General features: G+C 39.8%; 1 protein-coding gene across 1 annotated transcript in view; it reads left to right on the plus strand.

The window, feature by feature from the left end:
• Positions 1–5,293, plus strand: part of LOC144222671 (histone deacetylase 8-like) — an 8,804-nt gene extending 3,511 nt beyond the window's left edge. Inside the window, exons 2-4 of the mRNA XM_077753198.1 lie at positions 277–329; positions 2,900–3,030; positions 5,003–5,293. Of these exons, the coding sequence (XP_077609324.1) occupies positions 277–329; positions 2,900–3,030; positions 5,003–5,148 (330 nt within the window). The 3' untranslated portion in view covers positions 5,149–5,293. The remainder of the gene's footprint in view (positions 1–276; positions 330–2,899; positions 3,031–5,002) is intronic.
• Positions 5,294–23,698: the final 18,405 nt, after the last annotated feature.

Consider the following 23,698-nt stretch of genomic DNA (forward strand, 5'->3'; position numbering starts at 1 on the left):
TAGTGTCTCCACTACAAGGGATCCCTGAAGTGGAGAAGATGCTGCAGGAGAGAAACGTTCCAGGACCTCGGAGAGGCCCGGTCGCTTTCTCCTTAGCGATTTATATACTTTGTATCTATTTTGTCTAAAGTGCATTGCAACTGGTAAGTAAAAAGAAGGGAGGGGAGTTAAAAGTTACTTTCTTTGTTCAGGATGATGAAGTCGATGGTATTTCTCTGAATTAAACATTTAAGAGACGTTTTTCTGCCTTTTTTTCTTTTTTGTTGATGTTTTTAGGCCAGTATGGTACATTCTTTGATTGAAGCATATGCACTGCATAAGCAAATGAGGTAAGTTGTCTTTCTTGAACCGAGCCCTGAAGCTAAGTGCTCCTAGCCTTAGTATCCTACTTCACAATGGAGCTAATTAGGAAGAGAATGGTCCTTTCTTTCAAAGTTTTTTGCAATTCAGTGTTTGTAATCTGCCTGTAACCTAGTGAAAGCTCTTGAAGAATTAAGAAAACTTGAAATATGTGCATAAAGCAGTTAAGACCCATTAGAAATAAGACTATTGCTGTAAGGGAAAGTAACCTAGAGATTAAGTGTTCTGTGGAGATTTTGAGGTGAGTACACAAGGGTAGTAAAACCCATCTGATGGGGAAATTTTTTTTTCACCCGGGACATGTTCTGGAATTTCTATGTGTTTGTTTCTAAGCCAAATCTGAGGGTGTGTGTTCTACTTAAGACTTTCAAAAACCNTCATATTTTATCCTTATTAACAAAATCATTTTTTGAATACTTTTTTTTTAACCCATATGTTTGGTAGATGTAAAAACTACATGCCTTTCATCACAGTTACTTAACTTTTCCAAAAATTACTATTTTTTGGAAAAAGGTGCAGGGGCACCTGCGTGGTTTAAGCATCTGACTCTTGATTTCCACTCAGGTCATGATCTCATGGTTTGTGAGTTCGAGCCCCACATCGGGCTCCAAGTTGGCCACGTGGAGCCTGCTTAGGACTCTCTCTCTCTTTCTGCCCCTCCCATGTGCGCTCACTCCCCCCATCTCTCTCTCTCTCTCTCTCAAAATAAATAAACATAAAACATTTTTCAAGACAAACAGGAAATCAATGCAAAGCAAAACTGCCCTATTTCCTTGCTATTAAGCAGAGAAGCTTTCTGTAAGTATTTGTTAGATAAGAGGCAGGACGCTAGAAAAAGGGTTTATTAGGGCTGGGAAGCATGGTCCAAGAAACTGTAATGTTTTTATTTTAATGCACAGATTTGTCCTTTTCTTGAAGGAGAAGCAAAAGTCCTTGTATCTTAGCTATATATATATATAAATTTTTTGATGTCTACTTATTTTTGAGAGAGAGCATGTGGGGGAGGGGCAGAGAGAGAGAGAGGGACAGAGAATCTAAAGTGGGCTCTGCTGACAGCTGTGAGCCTGATGCAGGGCTCGAACTCATGAACCACGAGATCATGACCTGGGCCAAAGTCACACTCTTAACCGACTGAGTCATCCAGGTGCCACTATATATATTTAATTGTTGAGACTGAGCTACAGGATTCTTCCAGCCTGCTTGGTGATAGTAGTAGCCTACACAGTCATATTAATTCATGAAAAACTCATGGCTGAGTTCCCATTCAGCAAATATTAAAAAACCACTACTGCTTCCCTGTGTCCTAGGCCATTGCTCTTCCAACTTTAATGTACATATGGATCATCTTGTTAAATTCTGATTCAGTAGATCAGAGGTGGGGCTGATGGCTGAAGTTCTGCCTGTCTGACAGGTTCCCAGGTGCTGTTGCTGCTGGTGGTCCATAGACCACCCTTTAAGGGACAGTGGCAGAGTCTGGAGAAGAAATGCGGAATAGGCAGCTCGAGGTTAAAGGCCATAAGTCCTGTTGTTAACAACACCTTGTATTCTCTGAGTCATTTCTATTTGTCACTTCCTGTGAGGAGTTACTTGAGAGCTTCTCAGCCAAGCCCAGTTCCAACCAGTTTGCCCTTCTCTTCCTCTCACAGGCAGATGTGAGGGACCAAATATAGAAACTTTTATGTTTTGAGTTGCCTATTTCTTATGTGCTAGTATTAACAATAATGATAGTTATCCACAAGCATTTTCATATGTTACCACTTCATTTTCACATTAAGTCCCATAAGATCTCCCTACTCTACAGATGAGGAAACTACAGAACAGTCAACTTGCCTGAGGTTATAGAGTTGTTAAGTACTGAGTTAAGAAGAGGTGCCCAGTTCTCTACTCCAAATTCAAAATTCATGATAATAGAGTTGCCTATTAAAGTAAAACTAAGGGCAACTGGGTGGCTCAGTCAGTTAAGCGTCTGACTCCTGGCTTTGACTCAGGTCATGATCTCACAGTTCATGGGATTGGGCCCCAAGTCAGGCTCTGTGCTGACAGTGCCGAGCCTGTTTGGGATTCTCTCTCTCTGCCCCTCCCCTGCTCTCTTGCTCAGTCTCTCAAAATAAATAAATAAACTTAAAAAAATGTAAAGTAAAACTGTAGATGAAAGGATTATATGTCCCAATTAGGAACTAATTCAAGTGCAAATATCTCTGCCTACTAGTTTGTCATGGAAGTTGTAACTCACAGAGTGAAGTTTGTCCAATATCTGATTATTTCACTTAAATATAATCACTCGCTTTTTTTTTTTTTTACTACCTATGAACTCAAGGGGAAGATCTATCCTCTCACCCCTTATTAATGGAATCATTACATAGATGTGAGGAAGTGAAGACTACATCAGTAGAGTAAGAGAACATGTTTATTATTTCAGCCCACTGGAACCAGGAGCTGGGAGTTGTATTTTCTGCTCAGATTGCTGGCTCCTGCTTCCAGTTTCTGGCATACTCTGGGTCTGACTCACTCACCTCTCTTTGTTCTCTGTTATTATTAGGATAGTTAAGCCCAAAGTAGCCTCCATGGAGGAGATGGCCACCTTCCATACTGATGCCTATCTGCAGCATCTCCAGAAGGTTAGCCAAGAAGGAGATGACGATCATCCGGACTCTGTAGAATACGGGCTAGGTAAAGTCATTACCGGGCAACAATGGGAGGTAGACAACCTCCACCTATAGATTGTAACTACTTATTTTATAACTTGCATGAGAGTATTTATTTTTTAATTAAGAACTAATGTGTTAACCAGAGTATTAATCTCTTAGCTTAGACACATATATCTCACTTAACAAGCAAACCATATAAGTTGAACAAAGCCAAATGATGGATCAGATGGAGGAAAATCTTTTTTTAATTTTTTTATTTTTTTCTTCCTTAAATAGTTTATTGTCAAGTTGGTTTTACATATAATACCCAGTGCTCATCCCCACAAGTGCCCTCCTCCATGCCCTTCACCTCCCCCCCCCAGCCCTCAGTTTGTTCTCAGCATTCAAGAGTCTCTCATGGTTTGCCTCCCTCCCTCTTCCCAACTATTTTTCCCCTTCTTCTCCTGCTTTGTCCTCCATTAACTTCCTCCTAATCCACCTATATGTGCAAACATATGGTATCTGTCCTTCTCTGCCTGACTTATTTCGCTCAGCATAACACCCTCAAGTTCCATCCATGTTGCTACAAATGGCCAGATTTCATTCTTTCTCGTTGCCATGTAGTATTCCATTTTATAAATATACCACAGCACTCAACAATAGCCAAAACATGGAAAGAACCTAAGTGTCCATCAACTGAGGAAAATCTTTTAGTTGTTTGGCCTAATAACAGTGCTCAGATTGGGTCTGGCTGTAACCTTATATTTTAACTGGAGTGCATATCTATGTTTCGGATAAGTTTTCAACACTATTTCACATTAAATGGCTGTATTTTTTTTTAAACTGTAGGTGGCCAACGGGATAGTCTAGAGAAACAGCATGGTTTACTGGAACTCTGGTCTGGGAGATAGGCGAGTCAAAGGACCTGGGTCCCCGGCCTGGCTCTCTATGACCACAGATAAGATATCACCTCTCAGTACTCCATTTCTCCATCTGTAGGGTGTGACTAGCTAATCTTGAAGGCTTAGCCTTTTTGGTTTCAACACTTTAAACAAATTATTTCCCCAACATTGGAGATGTTTGACTTCATTTGGAAGCTGATGTTAGCACAGTAGCTTTTTGGTGAAATATGTTGTTGTTACTTCTCAAACTATTCCTCCTAATAGGGTTCTAGACCCACTTCCAATATGTGGAGGTGGGACTTTCCTCCTAAACCCCCAAGCAATGCTCAGTACACCAGCTGGGTGTCCTACAATTCAACTCAACTCTGACACTATCTACCTGGAGATAGCATCAGACCCCACAGGTTAAGGACTCAGTCCCACAAACACTGCTCTACTCTTCAGATACCAGTCTCAAGCCCAGGTTGTAACCTGTGTTTCTGACTGGCCATAAATCAGAAGTCCCCAGAACTCTGGGTTTAATTTGCTAGAGCAGTGCCCAGAACTCAGGAAACCCATTTACTCTCTAGATTACTGGTTAAAAAGGGTATATATAACTCAGAATGGTGAGATGGAAGAGATGGATAGGGCAAGGTATGATGAGAAGATGTGGAGCTTCCATGCACTCTCCAGGCATACCACTCTCCCCACGCCTCCATGTGTTCACCAAACCAGAAGCTCTCCCAGCCATCCTGTTGGGTTTTTATGGAGGCTCCATTACATAGGCATGACTGATTGGATCATTAGCCTAATGATGATTGAACTCAATCTCCAGCCCCTTCCTCTCACAGGAGGTCAGGGGGTAGGACTGGTAGTTCCAACCTTCTGATCACCTGGTTTGCTCCGCTGGCAACCAACCTCCATCCTTAGGGGTGATCCACAGGTCACCTCATTAGCATCACAAAGACACCTTTATTGTTCTCATCACTCAGGAAATTCCAACAGTTTTAGGAGCTCTGTGTCAGAAATGGAGGTGAAGATCACAAATAAATATTTCTTGTTATATAAACCACAGTATCACACCTCCTTTCTCCAGTTCATCTTTTAACAAACTCTTCTGATGTTTTCCCAAAGGTTATGACTGCCCAGCCACTGAAGGGATATTTGACTACGCAGCAGCTGTAGGAGGGGCTACAATCACAGCTGCCCAATGCCTGATTGATGGAATGTGCAAAGTAGCAATTAACTGGTCCGGAGGGTGGCATCATGCAAAGAAGTAAGAAAATGACCTTTCTGCTTTTTGCCTCTTTCCTTGAGTCAGTTTTTCAGTTATGTAAACTCTTATGCTTATTGTATCAGCATTTATTGGGAGACTTGTATATGCATATAGCACTTTACCAGGCATCCTGAAGAGATACAAGTGAAATAGAAGAAGATGGGACAATATAATGGAAAGCACACCATTGAAAGTCAGGATACCTGGGCTCTATGCCTAGTTTTCTGCAAACTTGGCTAACTGACCTGGAAAGATTAACCTCTCTAAGCCTGTTTTTCCATCAGGAAAATGGGCAGGGCAAAGGATATAACTAGACAATCTCTACATTTCTTTCCAGCTTTTTGGAAATTCACCTCACTTCAAGGGACTTATGCTTTAGAAACACTAACAAAACTAGAATAAGTAGGGAGCATCTTCAATTTTTTTTTTTACCCACTGAATATATGTATGAACTGAAGAGATTTAGCAGTATGGAGAAACTAATCATGGAAGTCTTGGAAGAGGTGAATTTTAGAGCTAGTTCTGAAAGAAGTGGCAAACAGATTTTCAAACAGGTGGAAAATTGACGAGAATAGATTTAAGACAAAAGGCTGAAGAATCAAGAAGGAAACTCATGCTGCCATCTCTAGGGATAGTGGCAACCAACTGAGAGAGTTCAGTGTCACTCTAAGAAAAGGCTTGTGAAACAGCTGTTCTCAGGTGCTACTTGGAGCTAGAGTCGTCCTTTTGGAGTTTCATGTAAACGTTTCACACAGCTCTACTCTGTGTCTGACAAGGACTGCTGAGACAGCATTTGTCCTCTTATATGCTTGCTTGCTATGTGTGTCCTACTTCATACATATTGGAGGGGAAGAATTACAGCTCTGAAGCAATCACTGTGCTGGGTGAGTGAAATGAAGCAGTGATGGTACTAACTGCTGCTGCATCTTTCACACACCAGCTGTGCATATTGTTGGCCATGACTTTGATACTCCTTGGTGCTCTGGAGTCCAGAGAAAATGGCACTTTGGTTTTCAGAATAAAACTTTGAGTACAACCTCAGCCTACGAAGGTTCACATACTATTATGGAATTTGTTTCATCAAATCAGCAGATTTTGTGCGTGACCAAAGAAGTCATTGAGAAAGTTTACTACTAGACTCTACTACTGAGATGATGGTGCTAAGAGACCCAGTGTTTAATAAGGAGTTTTACATGGCCTTAAAAACAAAGAGAAACAGCTTACCTTTTGTTAGCCTTCTCAGTACTATAAGTTTTCAAAATAAAGGCAATGATTCCTAGGACAAAAGAAATGACCCTCTCTCTCCTTTAAACCACACATGAAAGGCAGAGTGGGGATAGGGGGTGGGGAGGGTGGGCAGAGAGGTGGGGAAACCCAGCCTTTTTGAATCAACAACCTCTATTCCCTCTTATGCTTAACAAATTGGGAAGAAAAATAATGTTGTTTCATGGAAAACGCCTGATCCTGTGAAACAGATCTAGTTTCTGCACATGGCACTGGAGAATCTTATGTATTTATTTTTTTATGATTTTTTTGAAAATTTTTAATATTTATTTTTGAAGATCAGAAACAGAGCATGAGTGGGTAGGGCCAAAGAGAGAGGGAGACACAGAGTCTGAAATAGCCTCCAGGCCCTGAGCTAGCTGTTACCACAGAGCCTGGCACGGGGCTTGAACCCACAAACTGTGAGATCATGACCTGAGCCGAAGTCGGACGCTCAACTGACTGAGCCACCCAGGTGCCCCAGATCTTATTTATCTAAACTCAGGGCCTGGGTCAGTTTCCAGTGGAATACCCAGATGCCTGCCACTTCCCACTGTTTTGCTTTGAAATGAAGCATACTCTATCTAGAACCTATTGTGGCTGCTTCTGGGATGCATGTACGTGGGTATTTTCTTAACTGTTTCAGACAGCTTTCAGCTGATCCTACGTGGAAACAGACACTGTGGTGAATACAAATTACAGAGAGTCTCTAGGGATTGCCCCAATTCTTGTACAAATTCTAGGGGGTTCTTGGCACCTCTGGAACATTCTGCAGATGGACTACAAGCATTTAGTCCACCAATGTACATCTAGCCAGCATTATCCATTATAACCACAATATTTATTTAAATTTTTCCACCCCCCAAATACTTGTATAGATTCATACATGCCATTTATTCATCCAGCATGCACTGATTAAGCACCTACTATATGTCAAGTGTATGTTTATCATCACTAATAAGCAGAGATATAAAAATTGAGGCATGGTATAATTTTTTCCCTGACCAATTTTGAAAAAAACATCTTCAAAATATCCTCATGCTGGCATGGCTACAGTGAAATTGATATGCTCTTTTTAAAAACTTTGGAAATAAGGGTTTAAAAGAGTGGGGGAAACGTTCATAACTGTTGACCCAGTAATATTATTCTTAGCAGTCATTGTAAGGAAATAAACCAATCCTGCCCTCTAGAAATTGATATCTTAAGAGGTAAGACAGCAAACATTGCATTCAGAAACTAAAGAACAGTGATTTTTCAAAGAAAATTCTTCAAAAGAAGAATGATGAGGGACTAATGCTATTAGATATTAAACATACAAAAATAGAATAATGAAAACACTGGTACCACTAGTATAAGATTAGACAGATGATATTATGGTATGCTCCCCAAAGAGACTGTCATATATAAGAATTCAGTCTATTATAAAAGATGCTTTGCAAGTGAATAGGAATGGAAAGGATTGTTCACTAAATGATGTTGTGACAGCTGGTAGCATTTATACCCTCATCTCCTGTAATAAACTAAAAGAAGTGGCAGCTAGATTGGAGAATTAAATATAAAAAAGCAAATTAAAGAAAACTAGAATGAATGGATATTTATCAGGCTTCTGAAGGGGAATAGTTTTTCTAAGCTTAGGAAGTAATAGGAAAAAACTCCCAAAGGAAAAGATCAACAAATTTAGCTGTATAAAATTTTAAAACCAAAATAACTTTTAAGTTTTGTGGCCATTTAAAAAACAAAATTTAAACACAGACTTACAGTGTATATTTGCCAAAAATATGACAAAGTATGATAGGTTTGTATTTTCTAAGGCACTTATACAGTATAATGTATAAGAAGTATGGGTAAAGAGCATGAATAGACAATTTATAAAGGTGTTTAAGAACAACTGGAAAACATGGGGCAATGTTCATCACTACTGATCAAAGAAATGCAAATTTAAACAACTAGGTAGCCTCTTTTTAAGCCAGAATTTTAAAAATCATTTGGCTGATAATAGTGTTTCTCCCCTTAAGAAAGTAATTTGATAGCTAACATGTATTAATGCCCTTTATCTACTTTAGAGATAAGGGTAAGGATTGATGGCCTTTAATCTTACTACTGAGAATACTACCTGAGAAAATAATGCAAAATATAGAGAAAACCATTTGTGTGTAAGTGTTTATCAGTGTTATTTATGAAACAAAAAAATAGAAATAATATGAATATGTAATAATAAGGAAATGATGAATCTACTCCAGAGAATATTATGCTATTATTTTAAATGATGATTATGAAGACTATAGGGCACTACAGAAAAATGCTTATGTGTTAATAAAAGACAGGTTTTAAAGTTGTATGCACACTGCAATTACAACTTTATAGAGCACACACATTTAAAAAAAATAGTGGGAATGATAATAGTGGCTATGTTAGGGTGGCAGAATTATTGATGATTTTTAATAATGTGTTTTTCTAGTTTGCAAAATTGCTGGAATAAGATTTTATTACTTTTTCAGATAAAATATTACCAAAATTAAAACAGGCAAAAAAAAAGTTACAGCAAATATTACAGATGGTTAAATTCTTTATTCTAATTGATTTTTTGAGTTTATTTAGTTTTAAGAGAGAGAGAGAGCGAGAGAACGAGCCAGGGCAGGGCAGAGAGAAAGGAAAGAGAATCCCAAGCAGGCTCCATTCTGTCAGTGCAGAGCCTGACATAGGGCTCAATCTCACCAACTGTGAGATCATGACCTGAGCCGAAAGCAACTGTCAGATGCTTAATCAACTGAGCTACCCAGGCACCGCTATAATTGATTTTTTAAAGCACTAAAATTTAGATAAATGTACAAAAGACATGAACAACTAATTCACAAAAGAGGAAACAAATAGTAAATAAACATGAATAAATATTTACCGTCACTAATAATTATGGGAAGAGAGATTGAAACATAATATATACATGTATACATTTTCCTCCCAGATCTGAGCTGAAGGAAGAAAGATTTTTACCTCATGTATCTATTACTCTTGGTAATCTAACCTAAGGAAATAAGCCAATCCAAAATATGGGAAAGCTGTGTGAATGAAGATGGTCATTTCTCTCTTATAGCCAAAAAAGAGGAGGGAGACCCAAATATTCAACAACAGCAGAGTGGTTAAGTTTGATACTGTAACATATCCACTTGGTGGGCTATTATGCAACCATTAAAAAATGGTGGTTAGGATGACTATATAATGAAAAAAGTGCAAATTGGGGTGCCTGGGTAGCTCAGTCAGTTGAACATCTGACTTCAGCTTTGGTCATGATCTCACGGTGGGGGAGTTCAGGCCTCACTTGGGATTCTCTCTCTCTCCCTCTCTCTCTGCTCCTGCCCCGCTCTCTCACACACGCACACACTCTCTCTCTCCCTCTCAAAATACATAAAATAAAACTTTAAAAAAGTGCATATTGTACAATGTTGGCTTTGTTTTTAAAGGGCAGGTGGCTACAACATTGTACATTCACTTTGATTAGCCATGTAAAAAAAATAGATGCTTATGAAAAAAACATTTTTTCTTCTTAGAATGAAATACAACAAAATGATACTAGTGATTTTGTGAGGATGATGATATTGTGAAAGATACACACACACGTATCTTTTTGTTTGTTTGTTTCCTATATATTCTCTAATCTGTATTTTATCAGTAGAACTTTTTATAGTAAAAACCATTTGGACCAGGTGGGAAGCAGTTACAGTACAGACACAATATGGCCAGTGTATGCTACAGTTATGTGCAAGGTGGTGGAGTGTACAGAAGAAGAAGAAGAAGTTTGTCTTCCCATTGTTGGCAGGGATGGAGAATTCCAAGCAGAGGGAACAATAAAAGCTCAGTAGTGGAAAGTATGGGGCATTTGGAGAATTACAAGTAGTTAAATGCAGCCAGAATGTGAGTGCAAATGGAGCAAGATGAAGACTGTAAAAGTTTTGTAAGCTATGCTGAAGAGTTGGACTTTTTCCTGGGGCCAGTGGGGATTTACTAAAGAATTTTAGAGAGGATGGCATTATGCTGATTGGATCCGAGGGAACTGAGACTAGAGAGAAGGCCATTGCAATTATTCATTTAACAAATTTTATTAGGCTCCTGCTGTATGCCAGGTGATGAAGAAACAATGAGTTATCCAGGAGGTTATTATTATTTGAGGGCACTTGGTACCAGACAGAAGACCACTTTAGTGAATCCATTTAAAAGGGAAACTAAAGGGGCTCCTGGGTGGCTCAGTCAGTTGAGCGTCCGACTTCGGCTCAGGTCAGGATCTCACCGTTCGTGGGTTCGAGCCCCACGTCGGGCTCTGTGCTGACAGCTCAGAGCCTTCAGCCTGCTTCAGATTCTGTGGGTCTTCTCTCTCTCTCAGAAATAAATAAATAAACATTTAAAAAATTTTATAAATAAATAAATAANAGTGCATGACATTTCAAGATGGCACATTTGACTTTCTGTAAGATTTTTGAAGCACGATCATTAAGAGGATTGATTTTGCCAAAAATGTTCAAGGGCTTTTTCAGTTTTTCTGGGGGCTTCTCCTTAATCATTTGGTATTCAAATCACTCTCTTTCAAACAACTTTTAAAATCATTATTCTTAGTTATTTTTTCCTCTTCAATTGTAAACGGGTCTACAGATCCTGGTTGTCAGTTTTGTGTGTTGACTTCATGATATCTTGCATATTTCTATAAGATTTGTAATTTCACTGTGTGATAGATTTACAGTGAATTACTCACTGATATATCTGACAATTCATAAAAGACAAAGTGATTGAACAGATGGATATGGATAGGTGCTAGTGTTTTACAAGAGTACATTGTTTGAATGGGGACTGACAAAAGTGGTCACTTCATTAGCAAATGCTTTCATGCTATGACAGCTTTTGTATACCCAGGAAACCTCAAAAACCTTGATACCTCTGGGACTAAGGCGATAAATTCTCAGTAATAAGAACTTCCTATATCAGCAAAGGTCTAGTGCAGTGTTTTTCAAACTGAGAATGGCAACTCATCAACAGAACATTATATCAATTTAGTGGGCTGCAGCCAGCATGTTTTGATATCACGGTGGATTTCATGAAACTTGTTCTAGTGTATGTGTATGTATTTGTGTGTACTAGGCCACAGTGTAAAATGTCAAGTCACTGTGGAGTGAAATGACTGTGAACTTTGAAATAAGACTTAGGTGCAAACCCAGGCTGCACCACATACTGGCCATGTATGTAACTTTGGGGTTTTTCCAGAAACAGCATGTGCAGGGGCAGAGAGACTTGAAAGCTGAGGGGAACTTCTAAGTCTGTAATTAAAGCTGGAACTCCTGTAGGAAAGTGACTGGAAGTAAGGTAGGAGAGGTATAAAGGGTCCTTGTGTGCCAAGCTACATAGTTTGAACTTAATTCTTTAGATCAGTTGTTCTTAACCTGTTTTGGTCATGGACCCTCTGAAAATCTGATGAAAGCTGTGTATACTGTCCCTAGAAAAGTGCACACATACACAATTTTTTCCTCATAATTTCAGAAAGATAAGTCTCTCTTAAAGCCCTTGTCTGGATGGGTGGATCCCGGCTTAAAAACCCTGGCTTTGGACAGTGAGAAATCACTGAAGAAAGCTTTAGCCAGGAGGAGGTAACATGATCAGCTTTGCATTTTAGGGATCTGATTCTAACAAGTCCACAGGTTAACTGGTGGGGAGTGGGCAGAGGATGTTGATAGAGAAATTGATTAGAACTTTACTGTAATAATCTACCCAAAAGGAAGTGAAAGCAGTGGTGATGAGCATAGAAGAGCAAATAAATTCAAGGGCCATTTAGTAGCAAGAACAGATAGGAATGGTAACCAATTTAATATAAATGATAAGGAAGGAGTGATCTAGATTTCTTGTGTAGATGACTGAGTAAATTTTGTTACCATTAACAGAGTAAGGGATGAGAGCTGATGTGCTTATGGAACATGTAATCAAAGATGTCTACTAGAGAGCTGGTAACAGGGTCCAGCTCAGGGCTTTTGAGCCTTTAACGTGCATATGAAATACCTGGGGGTCTTGATAAAATGCAGATCTGGTTCAAGAGGTCTGGGATGAAACTTGAGAATCTGCATTTCTAACAAACTCTCAGATGATACTCAATGCTGCCAATCTGTGGACCATACTTGGAATAACAAGATGCTGGATCTCAGAGCTGTTTTCACTGAAAATACAGATTTGGGCATCAACAGCATGATAGGTAGTAATTAAAACTAAGAAAATAGATTTAAAAATCACCTGAGAAGCATCTATAAGAATAATATGGAAAAACAAAACATATGCTGAGCCTTGTGGAATGCCAGTGTTTACAGGACTGGTAGAAGAAGATAGGTCTACAAAGGAATCTGGAGAAGAAATGGTCAAAAAGATAGGAGGAGAATCAGAAAAGACTTATCAGAGAAACCAAAAGTGAAAATTGAGAAGACCAGGTTGGAGAGCAGTGTCTGCCACCAGAACAAAAATTAATTCTTGTGAGTGGGGGGGAACAAAAAATTTAGATGTTACATGGTTTATGACGTGCAGTATATCTGTGACATTAAAATTTTATAGAGTGGTCAATTAGGACAACATATCTAAGAAGGCTCCTTGGACTAGGATTGAGAAACAGTGCTGTACAGAAGTAAAGCAAGATTTGTCAGTAAGGAAGTTATGGCAAAGAAGACTTCAAAGGATGCAAAGGAGTGTGCTACGGAGACAACAGGTGAATGGCATTTCAGAAAGCTACAACTGCATTCGCGAAAGCAGAGTGATGTAAAATAGCTTGGTGGGTTTGGGAAACTACACACAGCCCTGTAGTGCTGTGTTAAAGTACTAAGTGGATAATGGCAGAAAGTGAGGTCGAAAAGTAGGAAATGGGTTATGAAAAGCTTTGTGAATATCTGAATCAGCCAACTGAAAAATGTAGATATCTATTTCTCTCTCAGATCTTGATTGGGTAGGTTTGGAGTAGTGTGTCAGAACCTGCAACTTTCAAACTCTAGGAGTGATTCTGATGTGCACATAGGGGAATTCTGTAGTAGGAAATGGAGGGGGCACTGCAAAATTATGTGAGGAAGTAATGTGGTCAGATCTGTGTTTTAGGAAAGTAACTCTGACTGTAGTCATAGAGGACAGATTGGAGGATGTGTTGACTGGAGGTAGGTAGACTGAATAGGGTACTAGCAAGTCCTCCCAATGATAAGTGATGAGGACCTGAACTAAGGCAGAGTAGTGAGATTGGGGGATGGAGAATGGTGAAGGCTGACTTGAGACAGCTTTAAGAGAGAAAATCAAGTATTAATGATTAGTAGATATGAGTGAAGAGTAAAGAGGAGGAAGATAACTCAAGTTTCTGGCTTCCTTGAGTGGAGTCCCAAAGAAAGCAGGATATTAATAACAATAGCCAACGTGTTGAGCTATGTGCAAGATACTACCTTACATGAATTGTTTCTCATATATTGTCATTTTAAGAAGTGGATGTTGTTATTTTCTCTCTTTTACCCATTGGAGTACAGAGAGGTTAAACAACTTGCTCAAGTTCAGTAAGTGATCACATTGCAATTCAAACCGAGGCACTCCGATGTTTCCAACCTATGTACTTAGCCCTTCTATACCTCAATAAACAAGAATAGGTGTTAGTGTGCAGCAGAGGTGGATACTCTGATTTGGAGATGGAGGTGGAAGCTAAATATAGAAACAGATGTGTTGCCAGTATATAAAGTGGTGGTGCAAACCATGAAAATAGATTGGATTACTTAGGGAAAAGGCAGAGAGCTAGGAGAAAAAGAAAATGGAGCCTAGAGCCCCAGGAAACACCAACTTGTAATGGGCCAGTATAAGAAGAGGCCCCAGTGAATTCAGCTGAAGAGCAACAATCAGGGCTAGCAAGATAATCAAAATAGAAGGGGACCATGGAATCCCAAGGTAGCAGAAGAGTTGAAAGAGGAAAAGAGATCTCAGCAGTGTCACATGTTATAGAGGAGTCAATCCAGAGAAGTACTTAAGTGTCAGTCATATTTGGCAAGTAACATAGTCATTAATGATTTGGGTAAGATGACTTCCTGGAGAGTGATGGGAGTACAAACGTTGAGGGGTGAGTAGGAACTAAGGAAATGGACAGGAAAGGAACATAAACTGTCCAAAGATTTGAATGGGAAAGAAAGGAAAGAGGAGGGCAATGGCCAGGGCAAAGTAAGCCTTGAGGGGTGCTTGTTGGGTTTGCTCTAAAAGATTAAGAGTATTTATGGGCTGAAAGGGAAATATTGAAAATATGAGAAGGATAAGAAATGGAGCAAAGTCTCAGAGAAGGCAGGAGAGGATGGGGTGAGTGGCTGTGGGAGGGGGAGAACCACCACTTGTGAAGACAGAGCAAAAGAAGGGAAGAAGGATGTAACAAACGACTGAGTGGGTTGCCTACTAGTGAACTGAGGAGTGCCTGTCTGATAACCTATACTCTCTCTGTAAAACAACTCTTGCCTTCTTCTATCCCTTGCTCATAGACTGCTTTGAATCCTTTGATTCTGCTTTTTGTAGTCAGTCTCTTAGGAAGTCATTGTGTTGCATCCAGATTCCTGTAAATGGGACTCACCCTGTCCATGTAAACGTGTGCTAGGAGATATTAAAACCCAACACAGAACCTCCAGAATTTGTCTAGAGATATCTTATTTGACCACTTTGATTGGCTATTGCTCCTTCTTGCTTCTTCTGGTGTCTCTTAACCTATTTGACTCTGCATCTTGGCTCCCAATATTTTCCTTTATCCTGTTCTGATAGTTCATTTAAGACCTACGTCTCTAGCTTAGCGATGTACTTCGTCCTCCCACACTCCTGTTATTTGCAAACCCTCTTGCCCCGTGACATTTCTGCCTACTACCTGGCAACACAGGATCTTTGCCAGCTGGGCCCCCTCTGTCCTGCTTCCCTGCAAGAAGAGAGAGAGAGATCCTAGAATTGCTGTTGGTTTCTGGTACTTCCACCTGAGGGACAGTAAATGGTAGAACCATGAAACTGCCTTGTGTCTTGGCAAGTTCTATAAGAATGTAGAACTAGACCTCTAGCTCTTAGGTACTACCCACCTGGAAGTTAGGATCAAAGGCACTAGAGCTGTATTTTCAAGACCTCCAGTTCCTTATGCATAGAGTGAATGACAGTGAAATGCATTACAGTTCTCCCAAAGGGCTGTATGCAGTGTAACTTGTTAACTTAGCAGCCAGTCCCGCTCCTGTATCTGCACTTCCTGCCCTCCAGCCTTTACAAACCGATAACTACTTGAAAATGGAGACTTGGATTCTCTTTATATCCATTCAGTGCTGGCACCTGGAGAACAGACACATCATCAGACAAAACAGACATGCTTTTACCGTAGTAGCCCAGATCATTCTTTCAATTCATGTCCAACCTGTAAGGCACCAGCCCTTCCAATCAGAAGACTGCCTAGCCAGGCAGCAAAGTAGGAACCAGCTAAGACATGCTTTGTCCCTGTGGAATCACCACCCCTAGCCTCTAGGGGATGAGATGTGTTCCTATACCTCCTTTAGAACTGATATACATCACAGTAGTTCAGTGTTGCCCAGGGAATCCCAGCTCCCTCAATTACTAGCTACAAAACTTCTGTGCCTCAGTGTCCTCATTTGTAAATTGGAGATGATAATTTAAGTATCTACCTTATAGGGTTATAAGGATTAAATCTAATAATAATTGCATTAAAGAGCTTAGCAAAGATCCTGGCACATAACATTTGATAAAAGTCACTTATCATATCTAGATTGGGTTATACTCTGGGGGTCCTAGGTAGCATCTCAGAAAAGTCCCTGGTCCAGCAGGTCCCACTGCCTATCCAGCTGAAGTCATCCCTGGTACTGTTTGTCCCCCACTGCACTTACACTTCCCTTTTGCCCATAAGCTGCTCCTGGCTGAGTAGACTGTTCACCCTTGCCTTTAAGACTCTTGTTCTTTGCTTTGTCAGACTTTTACTGCCAAGATTCCCTATACCCCTATACCCCTCCCAAACATCTCAGAATTCCCTGTTCTACTAACCCTTTACACGGCTATGTCTAACCCACATCCATAAGACAAATGAAGATATTGTCTACTAAGAGACAGGCTGCCCCTGATTGGCAAATTGACTGTACATTAGTGCCAATACCCAGGACTTTTCCTTAGTACCAAAGGAGCAGATGTTCTCCCAGTCTAAAATCAAGGCCTTCTGTAAAATAAAAACTTTGGACAGCAGCTGGCAGCGGGTTTCATCAGATCCTTGTTCTTCTACACTGGCCTTGAGACACTTTCTGAAAATAAAAAGCAGAGAATATTTCCTCTCAAGATTATTCCAGCCTGACTGTAGTCACTATTCAAAATCCTTTCTGTTAACCTGGAACCTCCTAATTTAATTCCATAAGGCTCTGTTATCCACAGAGCTGTCTATACCATAGGAGTACCAAGAACCTCATCTAGATCAAGAAAAGTAATGTATGGAAACTTCCTGTGTGGTGCTCCTGCCTTTTTCAAGCAAACGAGATCACACGTGACCTCATAGAATGGATATTTACCTGGGCAATAGTTTGATAAATTTTATTTAATGTGACATCACAGAATCTCTAAGCTACATGGCAATGGGATGGTTAAGTAGCACTGTCTCCAGGCCAAGCCCCAAAGTGTGAATGTTGTGTTTTTGGATAAGATGTAAGCCTTTCTGAAATGAAGTCCCCTAGGATGATTGAAGGTATCAGCAATCCCTTGATACCACCAGTAAGTCATCTACTATCTCTGTATCTTCAATATCCCCATATCCTTTCTCCTTAAGAGAAAGGAATTTGGTCCCTAGACACAAAAATGACCTTCCTGTGGCTGAAGCCCTTCTACCCCAGCTTTGGCCTGTACTGTTGACTAATGCCTTCAGCATCCATATACAAGGATGTGGATGGAGTGGGAGATTGATGGATTGGGGTTGTCCTGTTACAGGAGGACCTGAGTACTTTGATCTCTGCCCCTGTGCCCACATCTCCAAGAAGTTGGCCCGAACCAAGGTCAATCACCCCAAGTGCGAATATGAGTGATAATAATAATATAATAATAATGTGATCAAAGTCACTTTCAAGATAAGGGAGATACTTCCTTTTAGCAGGACAGGCAGTTTGTAATCATGAGCTCAAACCATTATAGCCTAGAGCAGCCAGGGCAGACTTGCAAACTCAACCTATACCAGGTGAAAATAGACACTTCCCAAAGTACCCATCCTATTTCAGAATTCAGAATATCAACAGACAGTAGAATGGGTTCTAGCCTGAGAAAGTCACAGGCATTTACCCCAGCCACAGCATAGGGAGCAGGTAGTTGCATGTGTAGAACATAAAGATTTGGGCCCATTCTGGGGCACCCCAGTGGTTTATGTTGTTTTGAGATGCCCCATGCTATTAGGATCAGGGTTTGCCTGTGCTCATGGGTACGACTCCAACAGGCCAATGCAGCCCATTCAAACTTTGCACATAATCTCATGGATTTTATTTCATACTATGATTTGCAGACCACGTGCATCTTAATCCTAAAATGAAGATTCCTGAATCAGACCCTCTAGGGGTGGAGCCCAAGAATACTCATTTTTTGCCACTGCCTTCCTAGGTGATTCTGATGCCCAGCACAGTTTGAGAACTCTTGTTCTAAAGGTGTTTCTAGTTGCCCCATTCTTACCTAATCACTAATAATTACTACAGTTGAGGTAAAAACAGACCAAGGTAACCTTCAGGCTCTTGGGGCATTGTCCCAGTGAACTTCAGTACAGATTTCCCAACCTCCCGCATCTGTAACACCTTCTTACTCGTAGTGGGTCCCTTTTTGCCAGTTACCTCAATTCACACCAGCCATTGCTGCCCATGCATCTTAAAGGTCTTCTACTTTCACAGGTTCCATGGCCATCTGCCCCCCAACCACAGCCCCCACTTCATACACTAGTTTTGGAGAATGCCATGCAAAATCATCCTCCACATTTCCCTCTCCACCATACCACTACCAGCAGACAACCCACCAGGCTGTATGGATCAACCATATCCTGGGAGGGGAGCAGCACTACTACTGTACCTCCAACACATAATGCAATTGGCCCTCTGGCCCAGCCTCCTCAGAATTCACTTCTAACACACTACACTCCTCTATCCAGACCTCTTCCCTTCCAGGCATTTAGCCTACTGTTGCCTTGGAACCATTGACATCTCTGAGCCTGGTCAGTACCTTGGCCAACCAAGTATGGACTACCCAAGTCATACCCATGACACATTCAATTAACCTTCCCATAAAACGTGGCATAGAGGTTAAGAGCAGAGATTCTGAAGTCACACTGCCTGAGTTGAATCTCAGCACTACCACCTTTTCTATGTGACCTTGAACAACTTACTTAAACTTTCTGTCCCTTGATTTCCTCACCTATGAAATGGAGATAATAATAGTACCTAACTCACAAAGAAGCTGTATTACATGAAGTGATGTGTGTAAAGCACAGAGAATAATGTCTGGCACATAGAAAAAGTGTTTGCTGTTGAGTAGTATATGAATTACACTAACTGGATCATTCAGGTATGAGACACCAGTTAGATTTTCTTTTGGCACAGCCCTGTCTTCCCATGCCAAAAATTGAAGGACTCCTACCGAGGAACATCTGAGGTGAAATTTAGTCTTCTGCCCATAGACTTTCTACATCAGCTGAAGGTCTTGATGAAGCTTTACCTCAGCACATAGAATTTTGTGCCCTTCCTACTTCATGATCATTCACCCATTCACTGATGCACTTGTCTATCCTGTACCCTGTAGTTAGTCTCAGCAACCTAGGACTGAGAAACCAGTTTCATTTTGCAGGAGACTCTAGCTTTCTGGCAACATGATTGTCCCACTGCCTGATTCACTGGAAAGTTGTTGATCAGGAAATAGTTGGGAGGACCACCCACTGACACGTTGATCTTATAATCCTATTATAGGCATGCTTTCTCAGCTCAGCCTTAGCTTTATCTCTTAAATGTAACTCTGGTGTTTGCTTTCAGGTCCAGGTACTAGGACTGAGAGTAAATTGCACTCTAATGCTCTGCCCTTTGCCTCCACTTCCACCTCCTGACACTGATTAGTGGACCCTTCTACCAAGTCTCATTAATAAAGAAAAAGGTCAGACTGTTATGCTCAGAGACCAGAGAAGAGACCTTAAAAGTATGAATAAAGGTAGTGACAGTAGATGTAAAAAGAAAAGCACTTGAGAGTGATTTTAGAGGCATAACTGACAGAACTTGGTGATCCATTGGCTATTGGGGTTAAGAAGAAAGGACAAAACATTGCATCAGTTCCTTGTTTCACTCAGAGTAAAAGCTAGAGTCCTTACTATAGCCTACAAAGCCCTGTACCTTCCTGCCTTTCCCCCTCTTCCTCCTGTAGAACTACTGTTTTCTTCCTTTCCTTGCTGTTCTCTGGTCACTGGACTTCTTGTGTCCCTTAAACCTGCCAGTCATATTCCTACTTCTAGGCCTTTCCCCTTACCGTTCCTACTGCCTGAAATACTCTTCTCCCATCTAATGCCCCTTTACCTCCAACTCTTTGCTGAATAATCACTGTCTCAGTAAGACTCCCCAACCATGGTTTAAGATTTGCATTGCAAAAAAGCTTCCCATTGTCCTTTCCTTGTTTGATTGTTGTCCATACTATTAATCATCAAAAAAATTATTTAATTTACTTATTATTTATGTCTTCTCCCACTAGAATATAACATTTTTATTATTTATATTTATATGAAATAAACTTTGTAGGAGGTAGGGATTTTTATCTGTTTTGTTCATTACTATAGCTCACTGCCTACAACTCTACTTGGCACAGAGTAAACCCTCAATAAAATTTTGTTGGATGAATAATCAAGTGTAAAAGTTGGAATGGATGGGCAGGAGAGAGATGAGTGAGAAACATTGATCCCCAGCTGTTTGGAGGAGTGTCTCTCATACTACTACCAGTTGACTTATTGAATGTCAAAATGTTTGGAAAATAAAAAATTACATTATTAAGTTAGATGAGTTAATTCCTTCTCAACGTAAGCTCTCAATAAATATTTGTTGAATGAATCAATGATAATATCTTAACAGATTTTATGAAATTATCAGAACCAGGAGAGAAAGAGAGTTAGAGAGGAAGGCAGGGAGGGAGAGAGGAGATTCTAAACTGCAGTCAGAAGTTTAAATGCTCACAAAGTCGAATAAGCAGTCAATACGTCAGAGTTCAGCATTATCCAAGACCAAACTGTGGGCTGTTATATAAGCTTTGCATTTTAGCTAAGGGACCACTAGAGGGCGTGCAAGGCTAAATTAAGGATGCTTTCCGCTTGATGAGATCCTCTTTACTGTCATCCATGTTTCTATTTATTGATCTGATGTTCATCTAAACTGTTTCATAAATTCCAGGTGTTCTCCTGAGCTATTTTTGTCATCATTAGAGTATCCGTCTCAGAATCGTTCTTCAATAAATATTTATAATTTGAATGAAAGAATGAATATTTAGAATCAAGAGATTTTCACCTTGAAATTTGTGTTTGACTAACTGTGGTCAGTATTTCCATTAAGAAACTATCCTTCAGAGTTCATAACCTGGCTGATAAATATAGCATCCATGATTCTTGGTGCTTAAAGAATCCTTAGACAAGAGAAGGGCAAGAGTCTGACTTGGCATTTATGTGCTTTATCGTGTAAACAATAGTGTTAGTTAACAGTGCACATTGTAGTCCTTGAACTAAGAGTCACTAACGACCCTGGCTCCCTCAGCTCTGATACTAGCTCCTCCCTCTTTCAAGAGAGGCTGGCAGCTGATGAAGAATGCTGGTTACCTGGGCTGGCTTGCCCACCCTCTATTCTCCAGAGTTGCTAGCTGGAATTCTGCAAATGGAGATTTCACTGCTTTTGAAACATGATGCCCACAGTGTGTTTGAGAGCTATAGGGTTGTTTGGGATGAAGAAAGTTAAACAGGCTTTGCTAATTGTCTTAATTATCCATTGTTCCCATTAAAATTCTCTGAAAGGGCTTTGGGTGCCTGGATTTGTAGCTCTCTGAGCTGGATTACTATGGAGGTGTGGAGATCTTGTCCTGTTATCAGCTTATAGCTGATGGCCCTGAGTGCCCTTGAATCAGGCCCATGAGCTTGGCCCTCAGTATTAGGTATTTTTCATTGGTGGAGTCATTTCAAATAGCCTGAGAAATATAACCCATGTTTAATAAAGTTTATCTTTTAGAATAGTTTTAGACTTACAGAAAAATTGAGCAATGGTATAGTGTTGCCATGTACCCCACACCCTATTTCCCCTATTATTAACATCTTACATGAATATGATATAGTTGTTATAATTAACGAATCACTATTGATGCATTATTATTAACTACAGTTCCTAATTTACTCAGATTTTCTAGATTTGGCCTAATGTCCTTTTTCTGTCCTAGAATCCCATCTAGTATATCACATTACATTTAGTTGCCTCCTTATGCTCTTCCAGGCTGTGACATTTTCTCAGATTTTCCTTATTTTGATAAACTTGACATTTTGAAAAGAACTGGTCGTAATATTTGGTATTAGGTATTTTTCAGTCTATTTAATGTATTTTAATGTGTTTTCCAGTCTATTTAATGGACTCATCTCAGATAGTCTGAGAAATACAATCCATCTTTATTCCCAGCACCTATTTTTGTAATCTGAACGGTTCCTGAAGCTGGTCCTTGCTAGAGGAGGAGAAGTTGTCTGTAGCACTGGTGAATTTTTCTAATATAGTGTGCACTTAGAGTAAACCATTTTATTTATTGTCCATAGTCCTAAATCCATTCTAGCATCATCTCTTCTCAGGAAACTTAAATGGAAATTGAAGATGCAAATTTGCAGTATGTCTCTAGGACTAATTGGTCTTACTTTTTTTTAATGTTTCTACTATAGCTAGATATTTCATTTTCAGTTTTACTGTTTCAACACAAGAAGCAAGAGTTCTGTGGAGGAAAAAAGGATGAATGTTGGATAGGGTCACATATTGTTCTACAGCTTTACCTTAATTTAATTTTCTACCCCAACCTGTCTTTATTATAAACTGTATTATCACCAAAATAAAACTCAGCTTTCTTTTTTTAAGCACATTTTCAAATATTTAATCCAACTATCCACACAGATTCTTACACGATGATACCACTTAATTTAGTTGGAATGCTAGTAAGCTACATTTACTTCCTAGCTGGTCTTTGCTAGAATTCAGCGGATTTTTCTTCTGAGAATCTTTATTTTCCATGTGTTATATGAACTGTCTTTGGAGTTCAGTACAATTGTCTTTAAACTCTTCTGGAGACTGAATCAAGGTAAGGTATAAATCGAGAGGAATGAAAATCACTAATCTTGCCTGATGTACATTAATATAACAGTAATAATAAATCATACAAGGTAGAATGAATGAATGGGCCAATCAGGCAATTAGAGAGGAAATTAAAAAATATTTGGAAACAAATGAAAATGACNAAATCTAGTGTAGGGTTGCCTGGGTGGCTCAGTTGGTTGAGCATCTGACTCTTGATTTCAGCTCAGATCATGATCTCACTCCTGGGTTCGAGCCCCAAATCAGGCTCTGAGCTGACAGTGTGGAGCATGCTTAGGATTCTGTCTGTCTGTCTGTCTGTCTGTGTGTCTCTGTCCTCCCCCTGCTCACTTGTACTCTTTCTCTCTCTAAAAATAAATAAATATACATTAAAAAAAAGAAATATAGTATAAATAGTTGGAATGCAAGCCATTCACATGAAATAGAATTGATCATTGGAGTTAATGGTATAAATTATGGAACTTTTAAAACTGTTCAGGTAAATAAAGGACGTTTCCATCTTATCAGATGGCAACTTTGTAATAGGCTCAATGTTGGATGCAGGTGACAGAGACAATCAATTTATCTGTATTAGTACTCAAGTGCATTTTTGTTTCTGATAAAAGTTGGTTTCCTTGCAGGCAATATCAGTGGCTAGTTAGCTCAAGCAGTTAGAATACAATCTTAATAAGGCCAAAACCTTGATTTTTGTCACTTTTTGCTGATTCCAATGCTATTGGTTGCACCATTTACCTTGGCCAGCCATCTCTTCAAAAGCATATCCTCAGTCACAGGGAAGGCCAAGCTGGAGGGATACATATTGATAAGTGTAAATCTTTCACACCTTGAAAAAAAACAACCCCAGAACCCTTTCTGTCAGTGAAGGGTCAATTGCATCATGTCCACTGGCTTGTCTGTGTTGTTATGAGCACCCTAAAATGTAAAAATATATCCATT

The sequence above is a fragment of the Crocuta crocuta genome, unplaced genomic scaffold (genome assembly GCF_008692635.1).
Source record: "Crocuta crocuta isolate KB4526 unplaced genomic scaffold, BGI_CrCroc_1.0 scaffold2168, whole genome shotgun sequence".
Classification (NCBI taxonomy): domain Eukaryota; kingdom Metazoa; phylum Chordata; class Mammalia; order Carnivora; family Hyaenidae; genus Crocuta; species Crocuta crocuta.